Source organism: Hevea brasiliensis, chromosome 14 (assembly GCF_030052815.1).
Source record: "Hevea brasiliensis isolate MT/VB/25A 57/8 chromosome 14, ASM3005281v1, whole genome shotgun sequence".
NCBI lineage: Eukaryota > Viridiplantae > Streptophyta > Magnoliopsida > Malpighiales > Euphorbiaceae > Hevea > Hevea brasiliensis.
Genome location: NC_079506.1, coordinates 84,478,158 through 84,493,080, shown reverse-complemented (window position 1 = coordinate 84,493,080; position 14,923 = coordinate 84,478,158). Strand labels below are relative to the sequence as shown.

The window sequence follows — 14,923 nt, the reverse complement described above, 5'->3', positions numbered from 1 at the left end:
TTACCCATAAAATAATAAATTTAAAAATTAATCCTTTACAGAAAATTCATCCTCGAATTTTTACACAAGGCAGAATGAAGGAATAGAATTACACATTGAACAAATAAGGATACTTGCTATGCATGTCCTGCTCTGACTCCTAGATGCATTCTTCTACTGATTGGCTCCTCCACAATACCTTAATCATAGGGATCTGTTTCGACCTTAGTTGCCTCACTTGGTAGTCCACTATGGTTACTGGCTGCTCCTTAAACGTCAAGTCTTCTTTCAGTTCTACTGTATCCAGTTGTAGCACATGAGAGGGATCTGGTATGTATTTTCTGAGCATGGAGATGTGAAATACAGGATGAACATGAGAAAGGTTGGGCGGTAACTCCAACCGATAGGCAACTGCTGTAACTATATCAGTAACCTCATAAGGTCCAATATACCGAGGTGCCAACTTGCCCTTCTTTCCAAATCTCATAACTCCCTTCAATAAAGAAACCTTCAGGAATACGTAATCGCCTACTGCAAACTCTACATCCCTTCATCTGGGATATGCATAACTCTTCTGCCTACTGAAAGCTGTTTTCAATCGTTCCCTGATTAAATGAACCATCTCTGAAGTGTACTGCACTAGGTCTACATCATGCACCTTCGCTTCTCCCATTTCCGTCCAACACAGAGGAGACCTACACTTTCTGCCATATAACGCCTCATAGGGTGCCATCCCGATACTGGAATGATAACTGTTGTTGTAGGCAAACTCCACAAAGGGTAGCTGATCATCCCATTGATCTTCAAAATCCAAAACACACATACGAAGCATGTCTTCCAGTGTTTGAATTGTCCTTTCGGACTGCCCGTCTGTCTTAGGGTGGAAGGTGGTACTAAAGTTTAACTACATGCCAAGTGCCTCTTGCGGCTTTCTCCAAAACCTAAAAGTAAACTGGAGCCCTCTGTCAGATATTATGGAAGCAGGAACTCCATGCAATCTAACTATTTCTCGAACATAGAGCCTGGCGTATTGTGCAAGAGAATAGGTGGTTCTCACAGGCAAGAAATGAGCTGATTTAGTCAGACGATCTACAATTACCCATATCGAATCATATCCTCGCATGGTATGAGGTACTCCAATTACAAAATCCATAGTGATCATTTCCCACTTTCATTTTGGGATAGGGAGCTCTTGTAGCTTCCCTGACGGCCTCTGGTGTTCAAACTTCACCTTTTGACAAGTCAAGCACTTGGACACAAAGTCTGCTATGTCTCTCTTTATGCCATTCCACCAGTAGCTATCTTTCACATCATGGTACATCTTGGTGGAGCCTGGGTGGACATTGTACAGTGTATAGTATGCCTCTTGCATAATTTCATTCCTGAGATTTTCCACGTTAGGCATACACATCCTCGAACCTTGCATAAGAGTGCCATCATTGGCAACTCCAAACTCACCACTTTCACCCTGCTGTACTCTTTCTATAATCTTCATCAATTGCGGGTCTCTGTGCTGGGAAACTCTAATTCTATCTCGCAGGTCTGGTCTCACTGAAAAATGGGACAATAATACCCCCTCATCTGAAATATCTAAGATCAGACCTTGATCCACCAACTCATGTACTTCCTGAATCAATGGTCTCTTCTTCATTGATATGTGCACTAAGCTGCAAGTAGATTTTCTGCTCAAAGCATCTGCTACTACATTGGCCTTCCCAAGGTGGTATTGGATGGTACAATCATAGTCCTTCAGAAGCTCCATCCATCTCCTCTGTCTTAAGTTTAAATCCCTATGTTGGAAGACGTACTTCAAACTCTTATGGTCGGTGTATATCTCGCACACTTCACCATACAAGTAGTGTCTCCAGATCTTTAGTGCAAAGACTATAGCCACCATTTCCAAATCATGGGTATGGTAGTTCTGCTCATGCCTATTTAGTTGCCTTGAAGCATAAGCCACTACTTTCCCATGCTGCATCAAAACACATCCCAAACCAACTCTAGAAGCATCACAGTACGCAATATATCCTTCACCACTCATCGGTAATGTCAACATAGGGGCTATAGTTAGACATTCCTTAAGCTTCTGGAAGCTCTCCTCATAATCATCTATCCAAATGAATGGAACATTCTTCTGAATTAACTTAATTAGGGGAGCTACTATCCTGGAGAAATTCTACATAAAACGCCTATAGTAGCCAGCGAGACCAAAAAAACTTCGCACCTCAGTGACTTTTGTAGGCCTAAGCCAATTAGTTACAGCCTCAATTTTCTTGGGATCCACTTGAATGCCTTCATTAGAAACCACGTGTCCCAAGAATGAGATACTTTCTAGCCAAAATTCACATTTTAAAAATTTGGCATATAACTGGTGCTCCCTCAAAGTCTGCAACACCATCCTTAAATGCCACACATGTTCTTTCTCGATCCGAGAGTATACCAAAATGTCATCTATGAGTACGATGACAAAATGGTCCATGAATGGCCTGAACACCCTGTTCATCAAGTTCATGAAAGCCGTTGGTGTATTAGTGAGTCCAAAAGACATCACCAGGAACTCATAATGACCATATCTTATCTTGAATGCTGTCTTGGACACATCCTCATTCCTGATTCTTAACTGATTGTAGCCTGATCGTAAGTCTATTTTGGAAAAGAATCTAGCCCCTTGGAGCTGATCAAACAGATCATCGATCCAAGGAAGTGGATACTTGTTTTTCACAGTCACCTTATTCAGCTATCTATAATCAATACATAACCTCAAAGACCCATCTTTATTTCTCACAAATAGAACAGGAGCGCCCTAGGGGGAGATACTTGGACGGATAAAACCCTTGTCCAAAAGCTCTTGTAGTTGCTCCTTCAGTTCCTTCAATTCTGCTGGTGCCATCCTGTAAGGCGGCATTGATATGGGGTTTATACCCGGCATAATGTTAATGCAGAACTCTATTTTCCTTCCTGGTGGTAACCCTAGAAGCTCCTCAGGGAAAACATCCATAAATTCTCAGAAAACAGGAACATTCTCAATATTAATACCTTCTACAGATGTATCTCTCATTAATGCCAAATACCCTTGACACCCACACCTTAATATTTTTCTAGCACTAATTACTGACACCAAGTTATATGGAGCCACGCTCCTGTCACCATCAAAGCAAAACTTTTCCACACCAGGTATATGAAAGTACACCCTTTTATTCCTGCAGTCTAAAGTGGCATAATGAGTTGCCAACCAATCCATTCCCAAAATTACATTGAAATCCATTACTGGTAGAGGAACCAAGTCTTCTGGGAGGACCCTTCTATCCACTACCACTAGGCTACCTAGAAAAACCATATCCACATCTATGTTATCACTAAGAGGGGTAGCTACAGACAAGGGGTATTCTAAAGTTGTAGGGTTCCTACCCAATCTCATGGTAAAAACAGGGGAGACAAATGAGTGCGTAGCACCCGGATCTATCAAAACACGAGCCTCATAGGAACAGACTAGAAGAATACCTACCACAACTGTATTGGAAGCCTGAGCATCCTAGTGGGTCAAGGTGAAAACCCGAGTTTGACCCCTACCCTGCATTGCAGAACCCTGAAATTGACTTTACCTCTTGACCTGCCTCCAAATCCATGTCCTCCTTGTCCTAGGCCCTATTGGCCACTGAACTGACTGCCTGCCATGCTGGAAGTACTAGGATACAATTGACGAGGAATATTTGCAACAGAACCCTGTGACCCCATCTGTGGCTTGCTGAACACGGCACATTCTTTAGCAAAGTGACCCTACTGGCCATACTGGAAACATACTCCTGAACCCATCATACAAGGTCCTGAATGTCCTCTTCCACACTGTGTGCAAGGTGCCAAGGAGGATCTCAAAGCAGACCAGGCTAATCGCCAGAATCTAATCAGGACCAATGTTGGATCCATACCCTAGTCTGAATCCTTGAGATCTGTGTTTAAAACCACCCTTCTTATTGTTTCTACTTCTTCCTTTGTAATGACTTTGGCCTCCACTATCTGTGGTACTCATGTGGGGAACACTTGAAGAATCCTCTGCTCTATTCTTCTTTGCCTTTTCGCTGTCATCTCCTGTATAGCTAATTTCAATCTGTCGGGCTCGATCAACTAACACATCGAAAGACTGATCAGACATCATGGCCAAGTTTGCATACCTCCTGTCCAACCCCTCTAGGAACTTCTTTACCTTAATACTTTTTGTAGCCACTGCTGTGGGGGCATACCTACTCAATTCCAAAAATTCTGTAGCATATTTATCTACGGATTTGCCATTCTGCCTTAAGGCCTCAAAGGCCCACTGCTTTTGGTCTCTAAATCTTTCTAGCACAAACCTGTTGATGAACAGTTCCACAAACTGGGTCCGAGATAATCCCTCAATACGAGGTAGTACGTAGTCTGTCATCCACTGCCTTAGCACTAGCCCCAATACATGCTGCACACACTCTATAAGTCTCTTATCAGTCAATTGTAACTCCATCCCTGCCTGTTTGCAGGAGTCCAAAAACCGATAGGCATCATTTGACACATCATAAGTACCAGGCACCAACTTCTTGAAATTAATTATTTATTTGTAAGGTTCACCTCTTGGTGCGGTGCGTTGCTGCTGTTGTGGAGGGTGGACAATATATTATGCCATCATATTGATGGTTCTCTGCAATCCGGCTAGGGTAGCTGCCATTGGGTCCATGGGACCCTGAGTCACAAAAGACTATTCCTGAACTGATGGCGACTGCTCTTCTACTTGAGCAGCTTTAGGTCTCCTACCTCGCCTCCTTGGGGCAAGGACCTCATCCTGTGTCGACACCTCATCTGGCACATCTTATTCTGGTGCAGTGGCAGCTCTTCTACTTCTATGCATTTTCCTAAAATTCAACAGCATTAGCCCACAAAAATTCAAAATGGCATATTACACAGCTCTATAGACTCATATTTACATACAATTATATAAAGCAGAAACTAGAAGCAAATATGACAATGCAAGGACGAATGGGAACCCTATTCTCCGCATGTGACTCTTATTAGACTCTTCCCAAAACTTTAGACATATACTCCCTATGAATCTGGAGCCTAAGTTCTAATACCACATTTGTCACGACCCAACCAATGGGCAGGACTGGCACTAGGACCTGGGCTAGCTAAAAGCCCTCGAGGCCTATAGTAAGCCTAACTATTCCTCAACCCAATCCTAAGGCCCATTTGGGCCCAATTTCAAGAATTCAACCGAACAGAGTCTTACCATAATGTGGACTATACAACGGAGAGTTTTTGACTCGCCCGACCTGTGAATACAATAAATAATCATTTGGGGAGCTCAGCTCACCCTCCACATACTCATAATATCATAAAATCCAATAGGAGCTCAGCTTCCTCATCCAATCCAATAATGCATGCATTTAATATTCTTACAAATTTAACATAATATTATATTATAGTCCCAAATTGATTAAAATACTTCAAACACATGCAAAGTCTAAAATTTGACTAAATTGTACAAAATACATTAGATATTACTAATTGACCTGCGAAGAAGAAGAGCAGGTTAGTCACAACAAGTAATCCTCCTGTAGCTTGGAAAAATAAGATGAACAGGAGTGAGCGTTCGACTCAGAGAGTAAAATACAAATTTTAACCATAACTTCTATAGTTATCTAAAGCAAATGCATCCTAAGGAGTGGAATGCAACATCATCATAATTTTTATACAAATCACATCACAATAGTAAAAAGGCAATTTGGAGCACTCACACACCTAATCATGTTCAAACAGTACATATATGGGAGCTGATCCTCTATATAGCTCTCTTAAACCAACCTCTCCTAGCGAGTGTCTCTCAAGCCGAACTTTCACTTAATAAACCAAGTGCGGGAGCCAGCTAGTGTCTCTCAAGCCGTGCTTACCTCGACTTATCCATAAAGGACCGGGTTCCAGCGAGTGTCTCTCAAGCCATTTCTACTCGTCTTATCCATATCCAATACCACACACCACACGCATGCACACTGCTCCAAATTATCATAAATAATAACCATGGCACTTCATCAATTAAGAACGCATTATAGAACGTGCCTAGTATTTAACTACATAGATACATATTTATAAGTGATGCATGGGCATGCTTGAATATATAATACTATTGAAATTATAATTAAAATTAATATTTTACTCACAGACTTAAACCGAGGTCACTGCTGTAGCTGGGCGGAGAAGGAAGGCTGTCTCGGCTCACTTGACAAATTTTATTACAATTATTTAATATATTTGACTCAATACAAGTTTAGAAAAGATGAAAGATGCCCTAAGTTATGTCGAAAATCTGGTAGAGTCTTCCCCTATCTATGACCTACCCAACTTGCAAAAAGATTCAAAATGCACTTTTATATCCACAAGTCACACATCCATAACTCAATCACATCACATGGCCCCTCCTGGGCTCACCCAAATAGTCAACAACCATAATTTAAAAAATTATAATTTAGTCCCTATAATTACCCCCTTTTTACAAAAACTACCCAATTGAAATCTATAAATTCTAAAACTTTGCCCGTGGTCCTTAGCAATATTATTAAACTAATGCAAAATGAATTATATTTTTCTAACCTACCACGAATATTTTATAGATATTTAATAGAAATCAGGCACTAAATAATTAAGAAAAATGAGGGTTCAGGTTTACCTATGCCAATTCTGTTTCTGGAGACGTGTCCGGGATGTCTAAAAAAGATGGAGTAGCCTATACTCTCAACTCGGTTCTGAAGGTTTCCTGATAGTCTGTTTGCCGGGCCCGAAATTGCAGACCCGAGCAACCGTTGAATTTCTGCGAATTGAATATACCTACACGAAGCCCACAATACGGGGGTTAGTATATAATTTTTACGGAATTTTCTAAACTCATTTAATGCTCAGAAAAATACTGCGAAGTTTCATGGGATCCACCGAAAAACGGTGTCGAAAAATTTGAAATGGGTATTGTCGCGAAGCTCTCGACGAGTAGAGCACTTCGGTACTCTAGGATTTTTGGTGGGGTTTACGGTTTTCGAGAAATCTAGCCCAAAAGTCAAAATGGGCTAAAAATTTTCGAGCAAAAATTGGACAAATCGCTCAATGAATTTTTGTGTTTTTTGTGTCTATGGAAAGCTCTTGAGGTGTAGATGTGTTTTGGGATAAGACCCGGTCTAATCGGTATCCAGATCGGCCGGATTTTAGCCGGAAAGAGGAAACCGCGCGCTACTCGTGTAAGGGTCATTGAGAGCGTTTTTCCGGGGTTTCAGGCAGCGGCCGGCAAGGGGAAGGCTGCCAGGGTGGTCGCGGGCGTGTGGGGGAGGGAGAGGAGTGGCTGGCCGGTGGTGGGAAGGAGGGAGGAGAGAGAAAACGAAAGAGAGAGATAGAGAGAGAGTGTCAGGGCGCGCAGGGGAATGGAAAACAAAAAGAAGAGGATCGGTCCGACTCGATCTGGTTTGATTTGGCCGGTCTGATTTAGGATACCCGAAATTAAATTTTTACTTTGCCCTGGGACCAAAAAAGAGGCCCAAAAATTCTAAAAAAATTTCAAAAAACTCAGAAAAATTCATAGAGTCTAAATATATTTTTAGTTTTGCCACGTGGTCTTTAAATAAATTTTTAAAAATCACCAAAGTTTTATATTTTTGAAAAATCGAACCCGATTTCAAAAATTTGAAAAATTTAAAATAATTTTTTCAAATTTTAAATAAAATAAAATATTAATAGTTACCCATAAAATAATAAATTTAAAAATTAAAGGTGTTACAAAATTGTACTACCCCACCAACAAAACTAATTAGAAATAGTTTAGTTAGAATAGAAAAAGTCATTTTCTTTAAAAATAATTTAATTACTTTTAATTAAAAAATTATTTTCTGATGATTTACTTTTTAAGTGCTTCAAATGCTAGAAACTCTCAAAAAATGCAAAAACAAAATTTCCAAAAATATGTTTTTATCAAAACAGATGGAGCTGACTGCCATAAAAGGGGGAGATTAAAGTATTCAGTCTATTACAAACACGTGAGATTTAAAGTGGGTCTCACTATATATCTTATGTCTAAATCCATGATAATTAGGTCTAGATAAGAAAAATTCATAACACAAATTAATTTGTGCTGCAATGTTAGCAATGACAATAATTCCTAACAAATTTCCCATTTTTCAAACCAAACATTACCTAACTTAGCATAGAGAGATTGGGAAAACTTCCTGTTGTAAAATTGTATGAAAAGGATAGTAAAGTTGTGTCTTGGCTAAACGATAGTTAGGTTGAGCAGCCATACTCAGATAAAGCAAAGCAGAATTGTTCTAACCTAATTTAATTTTTTTTCTTGCAAGCATCACCATGGCAACCCAATTGCAGCTCAATTTGGGATAATACAATCAATCAGATTTTCCTAATTAACCAACTTTTTTCAGCCCCATGATCTTATTATGTATACCAGCAAGCCGTATGTTGAAATTTTATTATAAATTGAAATCGTTTGATTAGAAAGGTTATAATGCCAAGTGCCGAAATATTAATTATTTTAATATTTCTAACAAGTTGATGCTTGAAATTGTTAATTTATCGTTATGTGTTAACAATTTTTGGCAATCACAACATAGATGAAATATTCTAACAAATTAACATTTAGTGATTGATTTAAAATTTTGATCCTAGCTAGCATGCCTAAGTTTCAACTATGCCAAGTTGCTTTCAACTTTCTAAGTATATATAGAACCTAAGATTTATGACAAAGATCATTTCTGTTAGTTTTCTTCGAGTTCATTGCCCTTTTTTTCTTCCTGGTTCATGATCTTTCTACTGTACTTTTGTGAAATGTATCTATTCTGACAAATCTGAGAATGAGTAATTTAGCAGCCTAACATCAATTGTACAATGCAAGGCTCGCACGCGTACACTGAGACTGACATAGACTAGCACAAATAAATTTTAAATATATCTTAATTATTCTCTATTTTCATCGCCATGACATATTATAATTATAATAATAAAAACAAGAATTCCCCATATAGTGACACATTTTGTAAGTTCAGCACAAATAAGGAAGAACACAGGGAGAGGTCTAGAAATTTTAGCAAATAATCAGCCAGATCGTTCCCACAGAGAGAATTTCATCACTTTTATATATATATATATATATATATATATATATATATATATATATATATATATATATATAAACAATTGAATATATCAATGAGTTTAACTCAATATTATATTACAGGAGTCCTCTCCACAATTATGAGCTGTTAAGTTGGAGATTCAAATGAAGTAAATTATAAAAAAAAAAGAAAAAAAAAGTTGAATATAACATCAGATATATAAATTAACATATAGAACACATATTGCTAGCATTGTTTAAGGTTAGTAACCTAATTAAGGGTGTGATTTAGACACAGATTCATGTGTACACGTAGTTAGACCATAATGTATGTAAAATTTAGACAAAGTTTGTTGGGGTTAAGTTATCAATCTTTGTATGGTAACGTGGCGAATAATTTTATTTTCTTTTGCAGATATATCCACCTATAAAGGCTAAAGAAATATACAGGAAGAGAAATAAACAAGTATATGAAGTGGTATTTGTACGCTGATAAACTGCCTAATTCAGTCAGTCCAAATTCTAATCCCATTACCTTTTAACCCATATTTGTCACCTTCAACCTCCAAACAAAATCCAAATCCTGATCCATGGAGCATTCTGTTGTTTCAGAGCTTGAAGGAAGTCTTCTCAAAGACCCTGACCCCTTCTCCTACTTCATGTTAGTTGCATTCGAGGCATCGGGTTTGCTTCGTTTTGCTTTGTTGTTGATTTTATGGCCTGTCATTTGCTTATTAGACGTATTAGGGGTGGGAGACTCTGGCCTAAAGCTAATGATCTTTGTTGCCACTGCTGGTGTTCGTGAATCGGAGATTGAATCGGTAGCAAGAGCTGTTCTGCCCAAGTTTTTTATGGATGATATTGACATGGAGACATGGAAAGTTTTCAACTCCTATGATAAAAGGGTTGTGGTGACTAAAATGCCTAGGATTATGATCGAGAGATTTGTGAAGGAGCATTTGCGAGCTGATGAAGTTGTTGGAAGTGAACTCGCAGTGAACCGATTTGGACTCGCCACAGGTTTTATTAAATGTGTGCACATTGATTCTTTTATCTCTAGGCGAGTTGCCAAGCTGTTTACAGACGAAAAGCCCACTTCAGGATTGGGAAGGACTACTTCAGCTTCTCCATTCTTGTCTCTATGCAAGGTCAGTACTATATTTTCTTGAAGAAATCAAGAATGGTGAAATTATTAGTAATTTCAATGTGCGATCTTATTAAATAAGCTAAATCAGGCTTTCTTGAATGATAATTACTACTCTCCTTGTACTTCAATGCGCACGTTAACAAAATTGAAAACTAACATAACATGAAAGCTATGTGTTGTTAACAGGAACAAATGCACCCACCATTCATCATGGAGCAGAAGGAACATGCCCACCAGCTCATCGTGCCTCTTCCGGTGATCTTTCATGATGGCAGGCTCGTCAAGCGCCCAACACCATCCACTGCTCTGCTCATCATCCTATGGATTCCATTGGGAATTATACTTGCATTACTGAGGATCGTGGTGGGAATAATGTTACCGATGTGGGCTAAACCCTACTTGTCGCGATTATTTGGAGGCAAAGTCATCGTCAAAGGCAAACCACCACCGCCAGCTTCCTATGGCAGTAGTGGTTTCCTTTTCGTATGCACTCACAGAACTCTAATGGATCCTGTGGTATTATCCACAGTGCTCAGACGGAAAATTCCTGCAGTAACATACTCCATTTCACGATTATCAGAGATCTTATCTCCGATCCCCACCGTCCGATTAACAAGAATCCGGGAAGTGGATGCAGAGAAAATCAAACGGGAATTAATCAAAGGAGATCTGGCGGTATGTCCAGAGGGAACAACATGCAGAGAACCATTTCTATTGAGATTTAGTGCACTTTTCGCAGAATTAACAGACCGAATAGTGCCAGTGGCGATGAATTACAGGGTAGGATTTTTCCATGCAACTACAGCTAGAGGGTGGAAAGCTTTGGACCCTATCTTTTTCTTCATGAACCCTAGACCAGTTTACGAGGTGACATTCTTGAATCAGCTGCCAGTGGAGGCTACATGCTTGTCTGGGAAGAGCCCACATGACGTTGCAAATTATGTGCAGAGAATGTTAGCCGCTACGTTAGGATTTGAGTGTACAAACTTTACAAGAAAGGACAAGTACAGGGTGCTTGCAGGGAATGATGGAACTGTATCATATACTTCTTTTCTTGATCAGATGAAGAAGGCAGTGAGCACTTTCAAGCCCTTTTTTCACTAATATTTAGACGATACGAGAATAAGATTATTATTACTTTTTTCTTTCTGTATCTTGTTATAATTATTTTTTTTTTAAGACATATATGGTTTTTGTTCTGTAAGCGGCTGTCTCTGTATTTTATTTTTTGGAAATTTTATTTCTAGAATTGTTGAATAATGTCTAAGAGATGCCTAATGTTAATTCTACCCTTTTCCTTCTCACTTTTTCTTTATTAATTTATTATATTTTCATATTATTACATTTGTTTTATCAATTAGGTGATACCATCTGTAAATAATATGCACTATAAAGCATCACACACGCACATGAATACAGACAGGGACTGACACGACATTTTATTTCATGAAATTGTCACGTGGCATGTTTTATTATATTGTGATTTTTTTTATTAATTTTTTTTATTTATAATAAAATTATTAATTCTCTAATTATATATATAAATTATAATTTATTTAATAATTACTCTCTTAATACTATAATAAGTAATTATTATTATGAGGTAAATTATAATATATTAATACATATTAATTATATTTATTTATATATATATATATATTTTAATTATTTCTTTTATAAAATCTTTAAGAAAAAGTTTGAGAAATAAAAATAATAAAAATAAAATATAAAATAATCAAAAACATTTAAGACATTACCTTATTTTTATATATTAAAATTAAAAATATATATAAATTAAAATAATTAATAACTATATACGTTAGCGAGAGTAATTCTCTAGTTTTAAATATAATTGATCTGCAACCCCAGGGGTGTGGTCGAGCGGTTGGGGCTCATCCTCCCTTAAGTAACGTCCCAGGTTCGATCTGGCATTGTGTATGGAGCGCTTTAAAACCTGAGGCCAGCCATCTTGCCCTTCGAGGCACCCACAAGCTGGCGCAGAGGGATTAGTCTGGGCTGAGCAAAATGTGTAAAGACCTGGATACCTCCTTGAGAATGCTTCCAAAAAAAAAATATAATTGATCTGCTCATTCACAAACTAAAATAGCATAGATTCAAAGTCGATCATTAATATAAATCAATTGTCACGGAACATAATCTGAACCGGACAGTACTTTTGCTTTCCCAACAGGCCAAGCTATATTATGATTCAAGCAACGTCTAATTTAAGAACAGCCTATAAACATTGAAAAAAGATGAGAAATAATATGCGTATATTCATCATTCTCAAATCAATTACTATTGTTTTTCATTTTTTGATATACAGTCATCTGACTTGAGTGTAGGAATAACTTGCTAGAGAGCTACCTACCTCACCTTTTCCTTGTTGCAAACTTACGTTGCATTGAGACTAGACCTTTAAAGCTCACAGCAGCATCATCAAGAATGAAGGAGATTATTTCTCAAAGTCTATAAATTCCTTGTTAGAGTAAATAATAAATAAATAATTATTTTATCCGTACTTGATATTCACTGATTAATTTGATGTAATGTATTTATTTCATTAAATACTTTATTTTTATATTCTAAAATTTTAAAAATAGAAGTAAGAAGATCCAAAATTTATTTCATTCGCCCAACGTTGTTTTTAATTTTTATGTATAGACTGGGTAATGGGCAGTAAGCTTTGTGTTGGGCTGTTCTCAGTCGATATGTTTTTCGAGGATCCATGATGGGTTTAGGCTTCAAGAGCCCAACACTTTTAATGCCTTCTTTATTGTTGTCCTCCAATTTCCCATTTCTTCTGAAGAATTAATTAAAGGGGCATCCAATACTTAATTCTAATTGTAGTTATATTTTTAATATTAAAAACTAATTATAAAGTAAACAAAAATATAATTATTTACTTAATTTACTTAATTCAATAATTAAAAATATATCATTTATATCTAGCAGAGTCGTATTCGAATCTCTACTCCTTAATTTGTAGAAAATGATATATTAATCTTGTGATGATGTATGATTGGTTAGTATCGTGAACACGTAACTTTTTCCTCTTTCTCACACACATATAATTCCAAACAAATTTGCCATATTATTTGTTGTCACATGTCATCATTTGGAAAGTTGGGTTGTCAACCATATGAATTAAAGCCATTATTTCTAAAAAAAAAATCAGTTCTTGGTTCCTATATTGACCATCTAGACATGGATATATACATATAGAGAGATGTGATGCAATAGGAATTTGGCACATTTTGGTGGATGGGTTAGAAATTGAACTTAGAAATTCAACTTTAATTTTCATTATTTTCTCTTGTTTGGTGAGGTTAGCTTTTGACAAAATTTTATTTCCTTTCACAGCATCAATTTGGTTGTTAAACCCTTATAGAAAATATTAAAATTTGACAAATCTAAATGTCAATGTTATTCTATCCATTTAATCACACTACAATAAATCTAAATTCTAGTAATAATTTTTTAATATTATTTTTATAAAAATAATAAATAAAATCAACACAATATATTTAAATATTATGATAACACATAATAATAAATAATATATATAATATCATACATAATAATATTGTAAATTAATATGTTGCTATGAAATTATTGATAATAACAGCATATAAATTATATTGTTAGAGTTTAAATTTTTTGTAATGCCATTTTATTTTATTTTATTTTATTTAAATAAATAGGTATAAGTTAAAAATGCCAGAATTGAAGCTAGCTAAGATCACATGATTGGACCAAGCAATAGTTGAAATTATTGATATGAACTTTTAGAATTTCTTTTTTTTTTTAATATAGAAAAGTACAGCTACCAAATCCCAGCAAATGATACACTTGTATACACCCTTTATATGGTTGGATCTCATATATACTATTTTTTTAATTATATATGATAGGATTATGTAGTGTTTTGGCTAATTACAAGCCAAGAAAAATGAGGAGATGAATTAAATTAGACCATCAACTTGATTTAAAAAAAAATTAATAAGTTAGACTATCAAGTTGATTTTTTTGAAAGGTTTTATAGAGAAAGTCAAGGAGAATTTAATGAACAATTAATTTATGTGTTCTTTTCAAGCCATTACCTATACCTGTCCTACATGGAAACTTGGCAACTTGCAAACAACATTAATATAGTTACATGTGATAGTTATAGTTTTTTGTTTTAACTATGTAAATCATTCTCAAGAAATTCAGTAAATAAAACCCCAAATCAAAAAGTGCTTATCTTTGATGTCATTGTCAATTATGTTTATAATTTGGTCTGTAAATTTAATTTAAAGCAATCCATAATCCAATTCAAAAAAATGGGATTCAATTGAGATGTCAATTCAATAATATATATAATTTAATTTAAAATTGATACATTTAAATTAATTTAATAAAATAAATTATATATTTTTATCTAAATGATATGGATTATAATTTATCTGAAAAAAAAATAAAAATTAAATAGTTGATAATTTAAAATAACTCAAACCTAAATCATTTTCCAACCCACCTACTTTCCATCTCAACTTATTAATTATATTTTAATCCATGAATGAATTTATTACTAAATTATTTAAAAATAAATTAAATATAATCTAAAACTTTGAGATAAACAAGACTTTAATCTAAAGTCTAAAGATAAATAAAACAAAAACAACACCACGAAG

General features: G+C 36.0%; 1 protein-coding gene across 1 annotated transcript; it reads left to right on the top strand.

Moving 5' to 3' along the window:
• Positions 1-9,548: 9,548 nt before the first annotated feature.
• LOC110646211 (glycerol-3-phosphate acyltransferase 5-like) lies at positions 9,549-11,533 on the top strand. The gene is made up of 2 exons (XM_021799594.2): positions 9,549-10,248; positions 10,434-11,533. Exons 1-2 carry the CDS (start codon positions 9,691-9,693, stop codon positions 11,349-11,351), a joined length of 1,476 nt encoding a protein of 491 aa, XP_021655286.2. The 5' UTR covers positions 9,549-9,690; the 3' UTR covers positions 11,352-11,533.
• Positions 11,534-14,923: the final 3,390 nt, after the last annotated feature.